General features: G+C 44.3%; 1 protein-coding gene across 1 annotated transcript in view; it reads right to left on the bottom strand.

Annotated features, from left to right (window-relative positions):
• The window catches only part of stab1 (stabilin 1), a 126,187-nt gene that overhangs the window by 30,348 nt on the left and 82,419 nt on the right, over positions 1 to 13,420 (bottom strand). The window contains exons 52-56 of the mRNA XM_083939036.1: positions 10,983 to 11,039; positions 10,744 to 10,903; positions 10,147 to 10,296; positions 4,010 to 4,114; positions 19 to 135 (exon numbers count right to left, since the gene is read on the bottom strand). Coding sequence (XP_083795162.1) covers positions 19 to 135; positions 4,010 to 4,114; positions 10,147 to 10,296; positions 10,744 to 10,903; positions 10,983 to 11,039 — 589 coding nt within the window. The remainder of the gene's footprint in view (positions 1 to 18; positions 136 to 4,009; positions 4,115 to 10,146; positions 10,297 to 10,743; positions 10,904 to 10,982; positions 11,040 to 13,420) is intronic.

The following is a 13,420-nucleotide window of genomic DNA, read 5'->3' as shown; positions in this document are numbered from 1 at the left end:
GAGCTGCAGGGCACTCACGTGGCTCTGGACTGCAGAAGGTGCCGTTCCCCTCAAAGCCAGATTTACACTGACAACCAGCACCTGGCACACAGTCGGCCTGAGTGTGGCACTGCCGGCACTCCTCTGGGATCGAGCCTGGACAGACAGAAGCATGCCTCATCAAAGAAAGTAATTAAAGGCAAACAGGCAAACAGGGCTTTAAAACGGATAATTAAGTTAATATTAGCAACATGTCATTACGACGAAAAACAACTAGAAAGCATTAACAGAACCAAGGCGGCACAAACAATCCTCTAAAATTCAGAATATGTTAAGAATTATTGGTAAACTATCTGGTTCCTGCTGGTACTTAAAGTGTAATTCCAGCGCAAAATCATATTTTTTTAGCACTTTCATACATCAAATGAGCCATGGCGACAGTTTTTTTGTGTATCAACTATTAACGGAGAAATTCAGGAGAGTCGCTAACAGCCGGACGTGGCTAACACTGATTAGCTCGGGGGAGTAAGGTGAAGGCATTCAAACGTCTTTTTTAACCACTAATGCTGCTGAAAATAACAGCAAACCTCTGCAGCAGCATGAGAAGAGTCCCTACACACACAACAAAGCACCAATGGGCTCCTTCCTTTGGGATTGACTTTGGTAATCCACCTGAATGGACTTTACTATGAGAGGAGCTGGTACAGGGGCCAGTTGGTTCACTAACTACATTGTTGGTGCTTTGTTTTATGTGTAGGGACTCTTCTCATAGAATAGAATAGAAATAAATACTTTATTGATCCCAAGCTGTGTAACAGCAGCATTAGACAGACACATCAAAACAGTAATACAAAAATATAATATAAAAAGATCCCTGAAAATAAAATGTATAAAAAAGCGGTCTAATTGTAGTGCAAATGTAAACATATAATAATCTAAGGTGCAATGGACAGATAACGGGTTAAAACATAAGGTTCTTGAGATTGTATTGATCTGAACAGTTACAACTGTTATTGTACAGTGTGATGCCATGTGGCAGGGAAGATTTCCTGTATCTGTCCCTTTGACAGCGGAGTTGGAGCAGTCTGTGTGAGAAGGTGCTCCGGTGTCTGACCACTGTGTGATGGAGAGGGTGGTGATCATCGTCTTTGATGGATCACAGTTTGTTCAGGGTTCTCTCCACCACGGACTCAAAAGACTCCAGCCTGAGACCAAGTACAGAGCCAGAGCCTTCTGGCATGATTTTATCAAGTCTGTTGGTGTCGCTGGCTCTGATGCTGCTGCCCCAACACACAGCAGCAAAGAAAATGGCGTTGGCAACAACCGACTGGTAGAAGATCTCTAACATCTTGCTGCACACATTGAAGGATCTCAGCTTCCTCAGGAAATAGTCTGCTCATCCCCTTCTTGTACACAGCCTCGGAGTTAGATTTCCAGTCCAGTCTGTTGTCAATCATCACTCCCAAGTATTTGTAGTCCTCAACCTCCTCCACCACCCCCCCCCCCCCCTGATCCGCAGTGGCTGTGAAGGCATCCTCTTCTTCCTGCCCAAGTCGATCACCATCTCTCTGGTCTTGCTGACGTTCAGCCTCAGGTGATTCTGTTCGGATCACTCTACAAAGTTGTCTACCAGTGTCCTGTACTCACCCTAATCCCCGCCCCTAAAACACCCATACACAACAGCTGAGTCGTCAGAAAAGTTCTGCAGCTGACATGACTCTGCGTTGTACTGAAAGTCAGTGGTGTATAAGGTGAACAGGAAAGGAGACAGTACAATCCCCTGTGGAGCTCCTGTATCACTGACCACCACTTCAGACAGGAGACTGCCCAGACGGACAAACTGTGGCCTGGAGGAGATCATAGAGTCGTCAACACCCACCACCCGCAGCTCTTACCCATGAGCAGAGGCTGAAAGGTGTTGAAAGCACTGGAGAAATCAAAGAAAGTGATCGTCACATTGCCTCCCTCACCATTCAGATGCATATGGAGTTGTTTTAGCAGGTTGATGACAGCGTCATCGACTTCTAAATGGGGCTGATAAACTGTAAACTGCAGATGGAGAGGTGTTGTACAGGAGAAAGCTGCGGGGAGGGTTGTGCCGTTTGGGACAGTGTTAGTGTGTGGGGGGTTGGGGGTGTCGAAGGGGCAGTAGGAGGTGAGCTAAACCTGTTGAAAAACTGGTTATACTGGTTTGCTGTATCCAGACTCCCAGATGTCTGCCAGTCCTTCCCCTTCATCCCTTTGATGTGCTTGATTCCTGCCCACACATCCCTCACACTGTTCTGTAGGAGTTTGGCCTCCAGCTTCCTCCTGTAGTTGTCCTTGAACGTCCTCAGCATCTCTCTGAGTTTATGCTGCACTCCTCTGCTCCTCTGTCTCCTGACCTGAAAGCCCTCTTCTTCTTGTTCAGGAGGGCCTTCACTGGTAATCCAGGGCTTGTTATTGGAGAAGCAGTGAACGGTCCGGGCTAGCATGGTGGTGTCCTTGCAGAATCTAATATAATCAATAATGCAGTCGGCCATCTTATCAATGTCCTCCCCATGTGGCTCACAGAGTACTTCCCAGTCTGTTGACTCAAAGCAGTCCTGCAGTGCCTCAGCGATCTCCTGTGTCCACCTTCTCACTGTCCTGGTGTGCACAGGCTGCCTTCTCACAACAGGGACATACTTCGGGGTCCTCATGACCAGGTTGTAGTCTGACCTGCCGATGGGGGGGGGAAGGGCTGCGGCATCATATGCCTTCTCTAATGCGTCCATGGCATTAGCATTTAATAAATCCAATGTTTTATGGGGCAGTCAACATACTGATGGAAATTATTTAGGGTGTTGTTTAGTGAGGCATGATTAAAATCACGGAGGCGGAGCTGATAACTTCACAGGCCACCGCTGCATCAGCTGACGGGGGAATGTAGACAGCAATAACAATGGTGGACGTGAACTCCCTCTGCAAATAATACGGACGCATTCCCACGGCCAGCAGTTCAATGTCCGGGGTATAGAGACGTTCCTTCACACAGGCATGTCCAGGATTGCACCACCTCTCACTCACAAAAAGTGCAAACAATCTCTGTCTCCACGAACCAAACAGTAACCGGGAACCTCGATGCTGCAGTCTGGGATGTGCGAGTGCAGCCAAGTTTCACTGAAGCAAAATAAGCTACTCCCTAAGGTACTCCTTCTGGGTCTTCACCAGCGCTGAAAGTTTGTCCATCTTATTCCCCAAACAGCTCACGTTTCCCATTAAAATTGCTGGGACCGCTGGCTTATGTCTTCTTCTTTTCTCCCGCCGTTTGTTTCTAGCCCTGCATCCCTGGCGTGTCCTCCGTAGCTCCTGCGGGACCACAGCTCTGTCTCCGGGCAGCAGCACAGGCTTACAAAGCGCAATCAGCTGTTCACACGTGTAAACAATAATTTCCCCATACCACTATCCGAAAGTTTCTATAATAAAACTTAGGCCAGCCATTGTCTCAGCGTTCATGTACAGAATGTGATTAATTCGACAAAACAAACGAAAAGACTGAACCAACAAATAACAAAGTAAAAAAGAAAAAACACGACGGGAGCTGCTGTTACAAGCTGCCGCCTGAGGCATCGCCAGACCCACACATGAAGAGGTTTGCTGTTATTTTGACGGTATTACCGTGCTGCCCCGAGCTAATCAGTGTTAGCCACGTCCGACTGTTAGCGACTCTCCCGGATATCTGGAAAGACTGTCTCGATGGCTGATTTGATGTATTTAAGTGCCGAAAAAGACCAAAGGGTGCCGGACTTTCACTTTAAAAAGTAAGTAAAGTATTTTAGTATTTACGAGATATCTACAGGTATTTTAGATGAAAAATTAAATGACTTTTTTCACAGTTTTTTGTCCTTGTGGCAGTTGTGACAATAATTTCTTACAGGTGTTCCTTCAGCTGTATTTAAAGAGTAAGTGTCTGTACTTGTTGAGTAAAAACAGGGGAAAAGTGCAGCTTTTAAACATCCTCACATGACTTAATTACTTTCAGGTCCTCACATTCAGAAGGGAAACTCACCTATATCGATCTGGCATTGATCACCCTGCCAGCCCGGGCTACACACACACTGTCCAGAACCTTCAATGCCTTCGTCACACCGTCCGTGCTCCCCACAGCTGCAGGCTGAAAGAGAGGAAACTAGATTTACCGCTTTGTGGATGTATGACTCCGCCAACCAGACAAGCTGCAGCTCAAATCAAAACTGTCCAGAAGTTTATAATATATGAAGTGTAAACTTTGAAGGAAGTTTATAACATGGATGCTTCACTCACATCTTATCAATCAGCACAGTTTCACAAGATTAGTGTCATTAAATGACATCACTCATCATTTTATCCTGATAGACATTTGTGTTAAATGTTTTCACGTGTTCAAAAAATCTCAAAAATATAATCAGTTCATCCTTGAGTCCATGTGAAGCATGTGAACAAATCTCTCAAACAGTTCCTGAGCTATTGCGAAAAGGGACGGCCTGTCGGGGGGTCAACCCGAGAACATAATGTAAACATGACTCATTCTCCCCCAGTGTAACACTGAACGCCGGAAGAAGTCTTTTCTTCCGGTGGCCATCAAACTGTATAATTCATCTCCCCCCGGTCAGGTAAGGAACAGTGTCACTCGTCACTTTACATCACTTTATCTCACTTTATATCACTTTATATAATCACTACATCACTTTATTTAGTTGTTCTGTAACTTAGTTCAGTCAGAAATGCTGCTACACCTTTACCACAGTTTGTACTTATTTTATTTCAATCTGCTGTTAAACTGCACGCTGCGTATTGTTGTATATTGTATAAACCTACGTTTAACCACAATGTCTGTTGCACTCTGTCACATTAGTTATTGTTTGATTTATTTGATGTTAGCTTTATTTTGATTTGATTTATGTTTTTATGCTTATGTCACTCTGATCCTTTCCCATCTTTGTATTGAAACTGTTGCACAATCATTTCCCTCGGGATAAATAAAGATTCTTGAATCTTAAATCTTGATCATTTGAAATAATCTCACAAGGAGGCGACTTGTAGGAATGTGTTAACATGTAGTTTAGAGGGAATACTCCGGTTTCTCAAATGGCATGTAAACGCCATACCCTGGTGGTTTACAGTCATAGATAACGCCTTTAGTAACCAGGGTATTCATGCATGTAAACAGCTTAACCAGAGTATTATCGGGTTTCGTGTCTGCCCATGCTCCACTGGTTATAACTACCCCCCCTGCCCCAACTCCACAGCAGTGGCTTTTGACCCAGAAATAGAATAAACCAGGAAGCAACAATGTAGAAACAATGTGAAAAAAACCAACAATAGAGTGTAACCTTTAAACCGAGGGAGGACTTCACCATGGCAAGTAACATCACTACCAAGAAGACCCAGCTCTGTTGTAATTCTGTCCAAAAGTCGACCACGTGTAATTTTGACAAAGGTGAAACGGAAAAAAAAGCCGTATTCAGTCCAGCTGTACGTTGGCAGAGCGCCACCTACTGTACCGGAGGTCGACTTACTCCTGTCTTTTTCCCATTCAACCCACGCCCCAAGTATATGACGGATGCTACAGATATCTGATTATTCCCTTAACCGGGGAAAGACCATGTAAGGGTAAAATTATTACTAGATGTGATGCTTATTGCAAGGTAAAATCACTAATAACCTTGTTTGCTTATGATTATGTCTGTGCAACATCCTGTGGAACAAACGTGCTTATAGCATGACCTTTTGAGTACCAGGCACATCTGCTAAGAAAGCACATGCAGAGATGAAAACGACACCCTGTTCAGTTATACGCCTGCTAGCATAGTTCCTCTTTAAGGTGTTGACAACGCATGAACATCTGAAGTGTCCTCCACGTAGACACCAATGTATTAGAATCCTACAAAAACGCCCTGTTCTTGTATTCTGCGCACCATAACCTAACATTGCCTGTGCACATGGTAGTGGATGGCGCCCTGCGGTATTCCCAGTAAATAAAGTCTTGTGCTTGCATCAAGGTCTCAAGAAGTTCGGTTACAAAGAAGAAGATTTCTCGTTGTGTAGCAAAAGAACCAGTGGAAACCGTGATCCTGACCAGTCTAGAAAAGTTTCCACGACAACCATTTTCGGTGAGTGTTAGAGAGAGTTAGGTGATGGACAGCTTGAGCTCTTTGACGCTTTGATCGACACTTTTTCGGTTGGATCATCGGTAAAAAGATGAAAAACTATGTTGGACAAAGTTTGTTAAAGTCAACCTTCAAAGCCTGCAGACATACAACATCAAAGAGGGGAGTTAACTTCAACTTGGACGCTCAGCTGACACGTGACGCGGTTTTAATCAGTTCACCTTCTCATTCTGTATCAGTTTGGGATTCATTCATTCAGTAACCATGGTGACGGGTTTTGTTCCTCGCAGCAGCAGCAACAAAGTTTTTTAGAGTTTGCCGCGGCTCTGATTGTGTCGATGAACGTTCAGGAGATCATCAAAGAAAAAACTTTGTAACCTTCGCTGGGTTACTCGGGGTGAAGACGCCGTGTGATGGTGAGTGTGGAGCGTTGCCATGGTCACAGACTGCATTAGAGCTGATCCGGGTGAGACTGTCTGCTGACGAGATTTTCTTTTTGGCAGATGGGGGGTGAGGGAATAAAAATACATTAAGGATGAAGAAAAGTTGGCATGTTCACTGAGACCCTGCAGCTGTATTCACGTGTGCGTTACACTGTGACATACGCCGGCTGCATGTTCAGGCCGCTTATTTGGATCACAAGGGATGTGCACGAGTAATGTTTTCACAGATCAGGACCTCGCATGAATTACTTGAGGGAGGATCGATTCCTTGTGGAGGGAAATCTATTTTTAGAACGTACCGTGTCCTCCAGCAAGTGACGCTTGAAAGCATTGTTTTCTATTGATATGTCCTAACTGGCTGCGCGTGATGTTGCACGCCGTGTTGAGCTGAAATCGGATGTGGAGGAGCTGAGGCGTGAGTCTTGGTGGAAATGAGTGTCTGGTGCACTGTAGGGCATGCACTTGCATGTGTGGCTCAGCAAAGCATTGGCGAGACGGTATGTGAAGAGACGCACTGCCTCCTTATTTGTTAAATAGATTGGGAGTCAGACGATCCACGAGAAATGTTGCTGTTTTTTCAGAAGCATATTTTAGAACCTGGTCCGAACATTCAGTGCATATTTAACCGCTTAAGTTTGGACAGAGAGTGGCGGGAGAGATGGGCGCTCGCTTGCTGTTAAGATATTAATTAATTCATTCATTCATCTTCAACCGCTTGTCCCTGTCGGGGTCGTGGGGGGCTGGAGCCGATCCCAGCTGACATCGGGCGTTAGGCGGGGTCCATCCTGGACAGGACGCCAGTCTATCGCAGGGCACATAGAGACAAACAGAGACAGACAACCATTCACACCTACGGGTGATTTAGAGTCATCAATGAACCGAACACCTGCACGTCTTTGGACTGTGGGAGGAAACCGGAGGAAACCCACGCAGACACGGGGACAACATGCTACAAATACATGTGTAAAAGAAAAATCAAGCTCCCTCATAATGGCGAGTAATTTAGGAATCAATTACTTACACCCATCCCTAGCAAACAGTCTCCTCCTCAAAAATGTAACTGCACATCGAAGCTAAGCCGGAAGCAGAGGTACCGCATGAGACAAGAACTGTGATTGGTCAGCTCGGATAGCTTTGTGTAGTTTGTCTAGTGCAGGGTTCTGCAACCGTTACTATCAAAACAGCCATTTTGCCGCCCCTTCACCAAGTAAACTTTGTCTGGAGCCGCAAAACAGATTTGCTCTCACAGCTTATAAAGTTTTATATATAGTTATATGATATATACAAAAAACACTAGTTTGTTGCATTTATTAAATTATAGAACGAAAATAAAGAAAACTGACATTTCGTTCCTATTACTATGATGATTATTATCACCTACGGGTAAGTCATCAATGTTGGCAGTGAAAGCAAATTGATCTTTCCACGCAACGCTCTTTTCTCCTCCCATAAGTTTGTTTGGGGGGGATTTGTCTGTCTCTGTTTGTCTCTATGTGTCCTGTGATAGACTGGCGTCCTGTCCAGGGTGTACCCCGCCTCACGCCCGATGTCAGCTGGGATCGGCTCCAGCCCCCCGCGACCCCGACAGGGACAAGCGGTTGAAGATGAATGAATTAATGATCTATCCACGGTTAGCCACAGTTAGCACGGTTAGCATACTGACAGTACAGGCCAGAAACTCAAGATTAGCAGGGAAAGGTGCTTAATGATAGCCGTAGCATGTGATGCGTATTTTAATTTCACATAATATTTTTGAACAATCACATTGAACTCCAAGATAATAGGTGCTCCCTTTGAAAGATAGTCCACTTTTGCACACTAAAATACGCATCACATGCTACGGCTATCACTTAGCACCTTTCCCTGCTAATCTTGAGTTTCTGGCCTGTACTGTCAGTATGCTAACCATGCTAACCGTGGCTAACCGTGGATAAATCATTCAAAAAACTATTTTTTTGCACAGTATAGAGCTGAAGTCAGCATCTAATGTAAACATTTTTAAATCAAAGTTAAAGGCACTATTTTTCTCTACTGCGTATGATTGACAGGTTGATTTTCGGTCATGTTGATTTTAATTCTAAGGTTTCTACGGATGAATTTAAATGTTTTTATTTTTATTTTTGAATTTAAAAGTTTTTTTCTGAATTTGAATGTTTTTATTTCTGAATCTAAATGTCTCTATTTCTGAAATTGAATGTTTTTATTCCTGGATTTTAATGTTTTTTAATGTTCTGACAGGTTGATTTTTGGTCATGTTGATGAAGTTTATTTCAAATGTTTCTATGAATGAATTTAAATGTTTTTATTTTTATTTTTGAATTTAAATGTTTTTATTTCTGAATAATTTGAATGTTGTTATTCCTGAATTTTAATGTTTTTTAATGTTCTGCTGCACCTTTTGATCATGTAAAGCACATTGAGTTGCCCTGTGTATGAAATGCGCCATGCAAATAAATTTGCCTTGCCTATATTTTTTTAGCAAATCTACAGAAGCCACTAAAAAAGGACTGAAGAGCCGCATGAGGCTCAAGAGCCGCGGGTTGCAGAACGCTCTTCTAGTGAAAACAACATGAAAGATGTGGAAGAAAGACAATTTACTCCTTTTTAACATTATCAAAAATGTAATAAGGTGAAATCTGAGTTACCTGAAAGTTTATCCGTCCATATAAATACTTTCTTACTGATAAAACAATCTGCTGTTGGGGATATTTTAATTCATTTAAACCTGTGAAAGTAACAATGATAAGCTGCTATTTTATATTTTGAACAGTCGTCTTTGTTCATAAAAAGAGGAAAGAGATATAAAAGCTTTGAAATTGAGAGAATCTGCGTATTTATCAACCTTTTTAAAGCTATAAATACATTCATATCTCCACACATATTAATCACATGACTTTATTTTGCTATTTTTTCTGAAGGCAGGAACTTTCTTACTTTGAATTTTGAGTCCTGACCCCAAGTGAAGGAGTTCAAGTACCTCGGGCTCATGTTCACGAGTGAGGGGATGATGGAGCGTGAGTTTGGCCGGAGAATCGGAGCAGCGGGGGCGGTGTTGCAGTCGCTCTACCGCACCGTTGTGATGAACAGAGAGCTGAGGAAGGCAAAGCTCTCGAAATACCAGTCAATCTTGGTTCCTACCCTCACCTGTGGTCATGAAAGCTGGGTCATGACCGAAGAACGAGATCGTGTGTACAAGCGGCCGAAATGGGTTTTCTCAGGAGGGGGGCTGGAGTCTCCCTTAGAGAGAGGGTGAGAAGTTCAGCATCCGTGAGGAACTCGGAGTAGAGCCGCTGCTCCTTTGCATTGAAAGGAGTCAGTTGAGGTGGTTCAGGATCATCTAGTAAGGATGAACCCTGGGCGCCTCCCTAGGGAGGTGTTCCAGGCACGTCCAGTTGGGAGGAGGCCTCGGGGAAGACCCAGGACCAGGTGGAGAGATTATACCTCCACACTGGCCTGGGAACGCCTCAGGATCCCCCAGTTAGAGCTGATTAATGTGGCCCGGGAAAGGGAAGTTTGGGGTCCCCTGCTAAAGCTGCTTCCCCCGCGACCCGACCCCGGATAAGCGGATGAAGATGAGATGAGATGATCAAAACCGTTCCGTGGTTTTAGCCTACCTGTGCAGTTGGGGCCGTAGTGTTTGGAGACACACATTTCACAGGCAACTCCAGTGAAACCTTCATGGCATTTACACTTTCCTGAACCACGCAGACCTTCGTTGCAGTCACCATGGTTACCACAAGGGGCCTCCAGGCCACCTGGACAAACTGAAACGCACGGGAAGGGCTGGTTTCAAAAAAACATAGTGAGGACAAAGAAAAGAGACACAATGCACCATCACTCTGCGTTTTCATGGCTGACATTTAAGTTTGTCGAACACAGTTGTAACAAGAGGTGAAATGTAACTAAGTATGTTTACTCAAGTACAGCTCAAGTACACGTTTGAGGTACTTATACTTGACTAGAACCTTTTCTTCCACTGCGGTTAAGACGTTTTGACACATAACCAATCACACGACTGCCTCAGGTCAAGAAAAATCTAATGTAGAGATGAAACCTAGATTTGAATGATCGACCATGAGTGCCACATTCAGGACAATCTTTATATCTGTAGCTTCACAAATGGTTATGGCTCTAACATGAACACTGGAGCCTCTGGGGGGCTCTGTGGGCTGGATGAGATGGATGTCTGTCTACAGGAGCATCTTCCCTACCTTGACAGTCTCGGCCGTAGTGGTTTTTGCAGCACTTCTGGACCCAGGAAGGAAACTGACAAATTCTCTTACAGCCCAGCCGACTGAAAGTATCGTCCAGATCATACCAAGTCCGCCCATACCTGGAGGACCTATAGTTCATACAACGCTCCGTCTTTCCCTGAAAGGCAGGACTGACATTTATCTCAACAGTTCATGTGTTGTACAAGCTCCTGGTGTTTAAGTTTTTTTTTTCTTACCGTGTCTTGGTGTCTGAAGGGGCAGGTTGGAGGGAAGGGGCAGCGCCCACAGCGTCCCTGAGATATTTTTAACACAGAGAGCTTCAGTTCAGCTTACGAGACGAGGACTGACATCAGTTTAATAATCACAGCAGAGTGGTATCGGTACTCGCAGTAGTGGAGTCACACTTGAAACAATAGTTATGGTCGTAGCTGCTGCATTAAAGCCGAACTCTCTTTTTGTCACGCCGCGGTGAGGTCTGTCCTGTCTTTGGGTTTTTTTGTCTTGTTAATTTCCTGTTTTATTTTGAAAAGTAACTCTCCTCTCGTTCCAGGTTACTTGCCCTTCCTCTTGTGTCACCGGTCTGACGTCCTCCCCTGATCCTTGATTGTTTCCACCTGTGGTTCCCCTCCCTTCATGTGTATAAAGTCTGTGTCTTCTCCCCCTATTTCGCACCTTATGTTGAATGTATCCAGCGTTTTTCCACAGTCTTGTTCGTGCCATTGAGTTCATTGTTTCCACGTTCAGGTGTTTGTATTCCTTGTTTTATTACTTATTTTGTTCACTTTGTTTTTTGTCATTCCTCCTGTACGGAGCGTCATAGTTTAGAGATTAATTTGTTAACTTTGCCCTTTTGTTTGTTCCTCCTGTGCGGAGTGATTATTTGTTTGTGGCCTTTTTGCTCTGTGCCAGTCTCTCTTCTTGGCGTCAAGTTAATAAAATTCAGTTTTGATCCGCGAATCTCCGCATCTGAGTCCTCATTCCTGCCTGGGCCTGACACTTTTAGACTCTTTTTGAGAAGTCGGTCTTCCCTTTTTTTGGGTTTGCTTTGCAGTGTTGCAGTTGTTGCCAAAGTTGGAACAGGGACTTCATGTTCAGGGTTTTCCACCATTGAATCAGGCTTTTACCATCCGAAGGGGACATGCATCTGTATTTGTAGAGGAGCCATGTCGTCCCACGAGATCTTCCGATATTAAAATGTGACACGATTTCTTGGCGAGATGAAAAGTTGTCTTGCGATATCAATATGTAAGAGAAAGTGGCAACAGAGTGACAAATAAGACAGGACCAATATGTAAGCAGTGAGCACTGTAAGAAGATAGTGCCGTCAGCACCGCAACACGTGAGCCCCGCAGCTTCTTTAACATCAGGCTACTAGTTATGGTCACAGTGTCGGCACCTGACGGACCCGAAGTCTCCGTATGTGACAAGTAGAGAGAACGCGTTGATCTCAGCTCCTGAGCTGAGTGACAGCTACTGGATAACCTGCCTTGACCAGCGGACTGACACACATTTACTAATAGTTTTCATGTCGGCTCCATGGGAACAGGTCAACAGTGTTTGACTGATTTATTGACATTATCTTTCAGCCTAGGCCTACAGCGCGAGGTTGGGAATCAAGAATAAAATGCTTCGCAGTTGCCCGGGGAAGGGGAGGGGAGGGTGTACTCTACCGGCGCGAGCACTGTAGGCTACAACGCGGCTAACACAAGCACTATGCAAAGACACTTGCAGCACCGCCACAGCTCTCTGCTGAAATTTAAATTTAAAATTAGTGTTAAAATCCAATTCAGCTCAGTTTTATTTATAGTGCCAAATTGTAACCAAAGTCATCTCAGGACACTTCTTTACAAAGTAGGTATAGCCCAACAATTCGGTGGCAACGAAAACCCTCCCCACAACAGGCAGGAACGTCGGACAGACCCAGCTCCCAGACACAATCATCTTAAAAATAACAACATAGCTAAGGGCTCGTAAGCCTTAGCTGTAAGCTTTATCAAAGAGGAAAGTTTTAAGTTTACTCTTAAATATGGGGACAGTGTCTGCCTCCCGAACAACACTTGGGAGTTGGTTCCACAGGAGAGGAGCTTGTTAGCTGAAGGCTCTGCCTCCCATTCTACTTTTGGAGACTCTAGGAACAACGAGTAGCCCTGCATTCTCAGTGCGCAGCGATTTAGTCGGGTAATACGGTACTATGAGCTCTTTAAGATACGACGGAGCCTGACCAATAAGAGCTTTGTAGGTAAGGAGAAGTATTTTACAGGTAGCCAGTGTAAAGAAGCTAATACAGGAGAAATATGTTCTCTGCTATTTGTTTTAGTTAGTACACGAGCTGCAGCATTTGGACCAACTGGAGACTCTTAACAGACTTATTGGAGCAGCCTGATAATAAGGAGTTGTAGTAGTCGAGCCTAGAAGTAACAAATGCATGGACTAGTTTTTCTGCATCTTTCTGAAACACAATGTTCCTAATTTAAATCCTGTCTCGTCTCGTTATCGTGAACTCAATGTATCGTCTCGTCTCATCTCGTCTTGTCTGAGTGTCTTGTCACACCCCTAGTATTCACTAATTGTGTTTTGTAGTTTTCGTCAGCTCACAGTGTGAGGTTGCATTTGACTTTCTTAGCATTGGTTTCTCTGATTGTGCCACCAAACTCTTATCTCAACAGACCATCCA

Source organism: Echiichthys vipera (genome assembly GCF_963691815.1).
Source record: "Echiichthys vipera genome assembly, chromosome: X".
NCBI classification, from domain to species: Eukaryota; Metazoa; Chordata; class Actinopteri; order Perciformes; family Trachinidae; genus Echiichthys; species Echiichthys vipera.
This window is presented reverse-complemented; position numbering and strand designations above follow the sequence as displayed.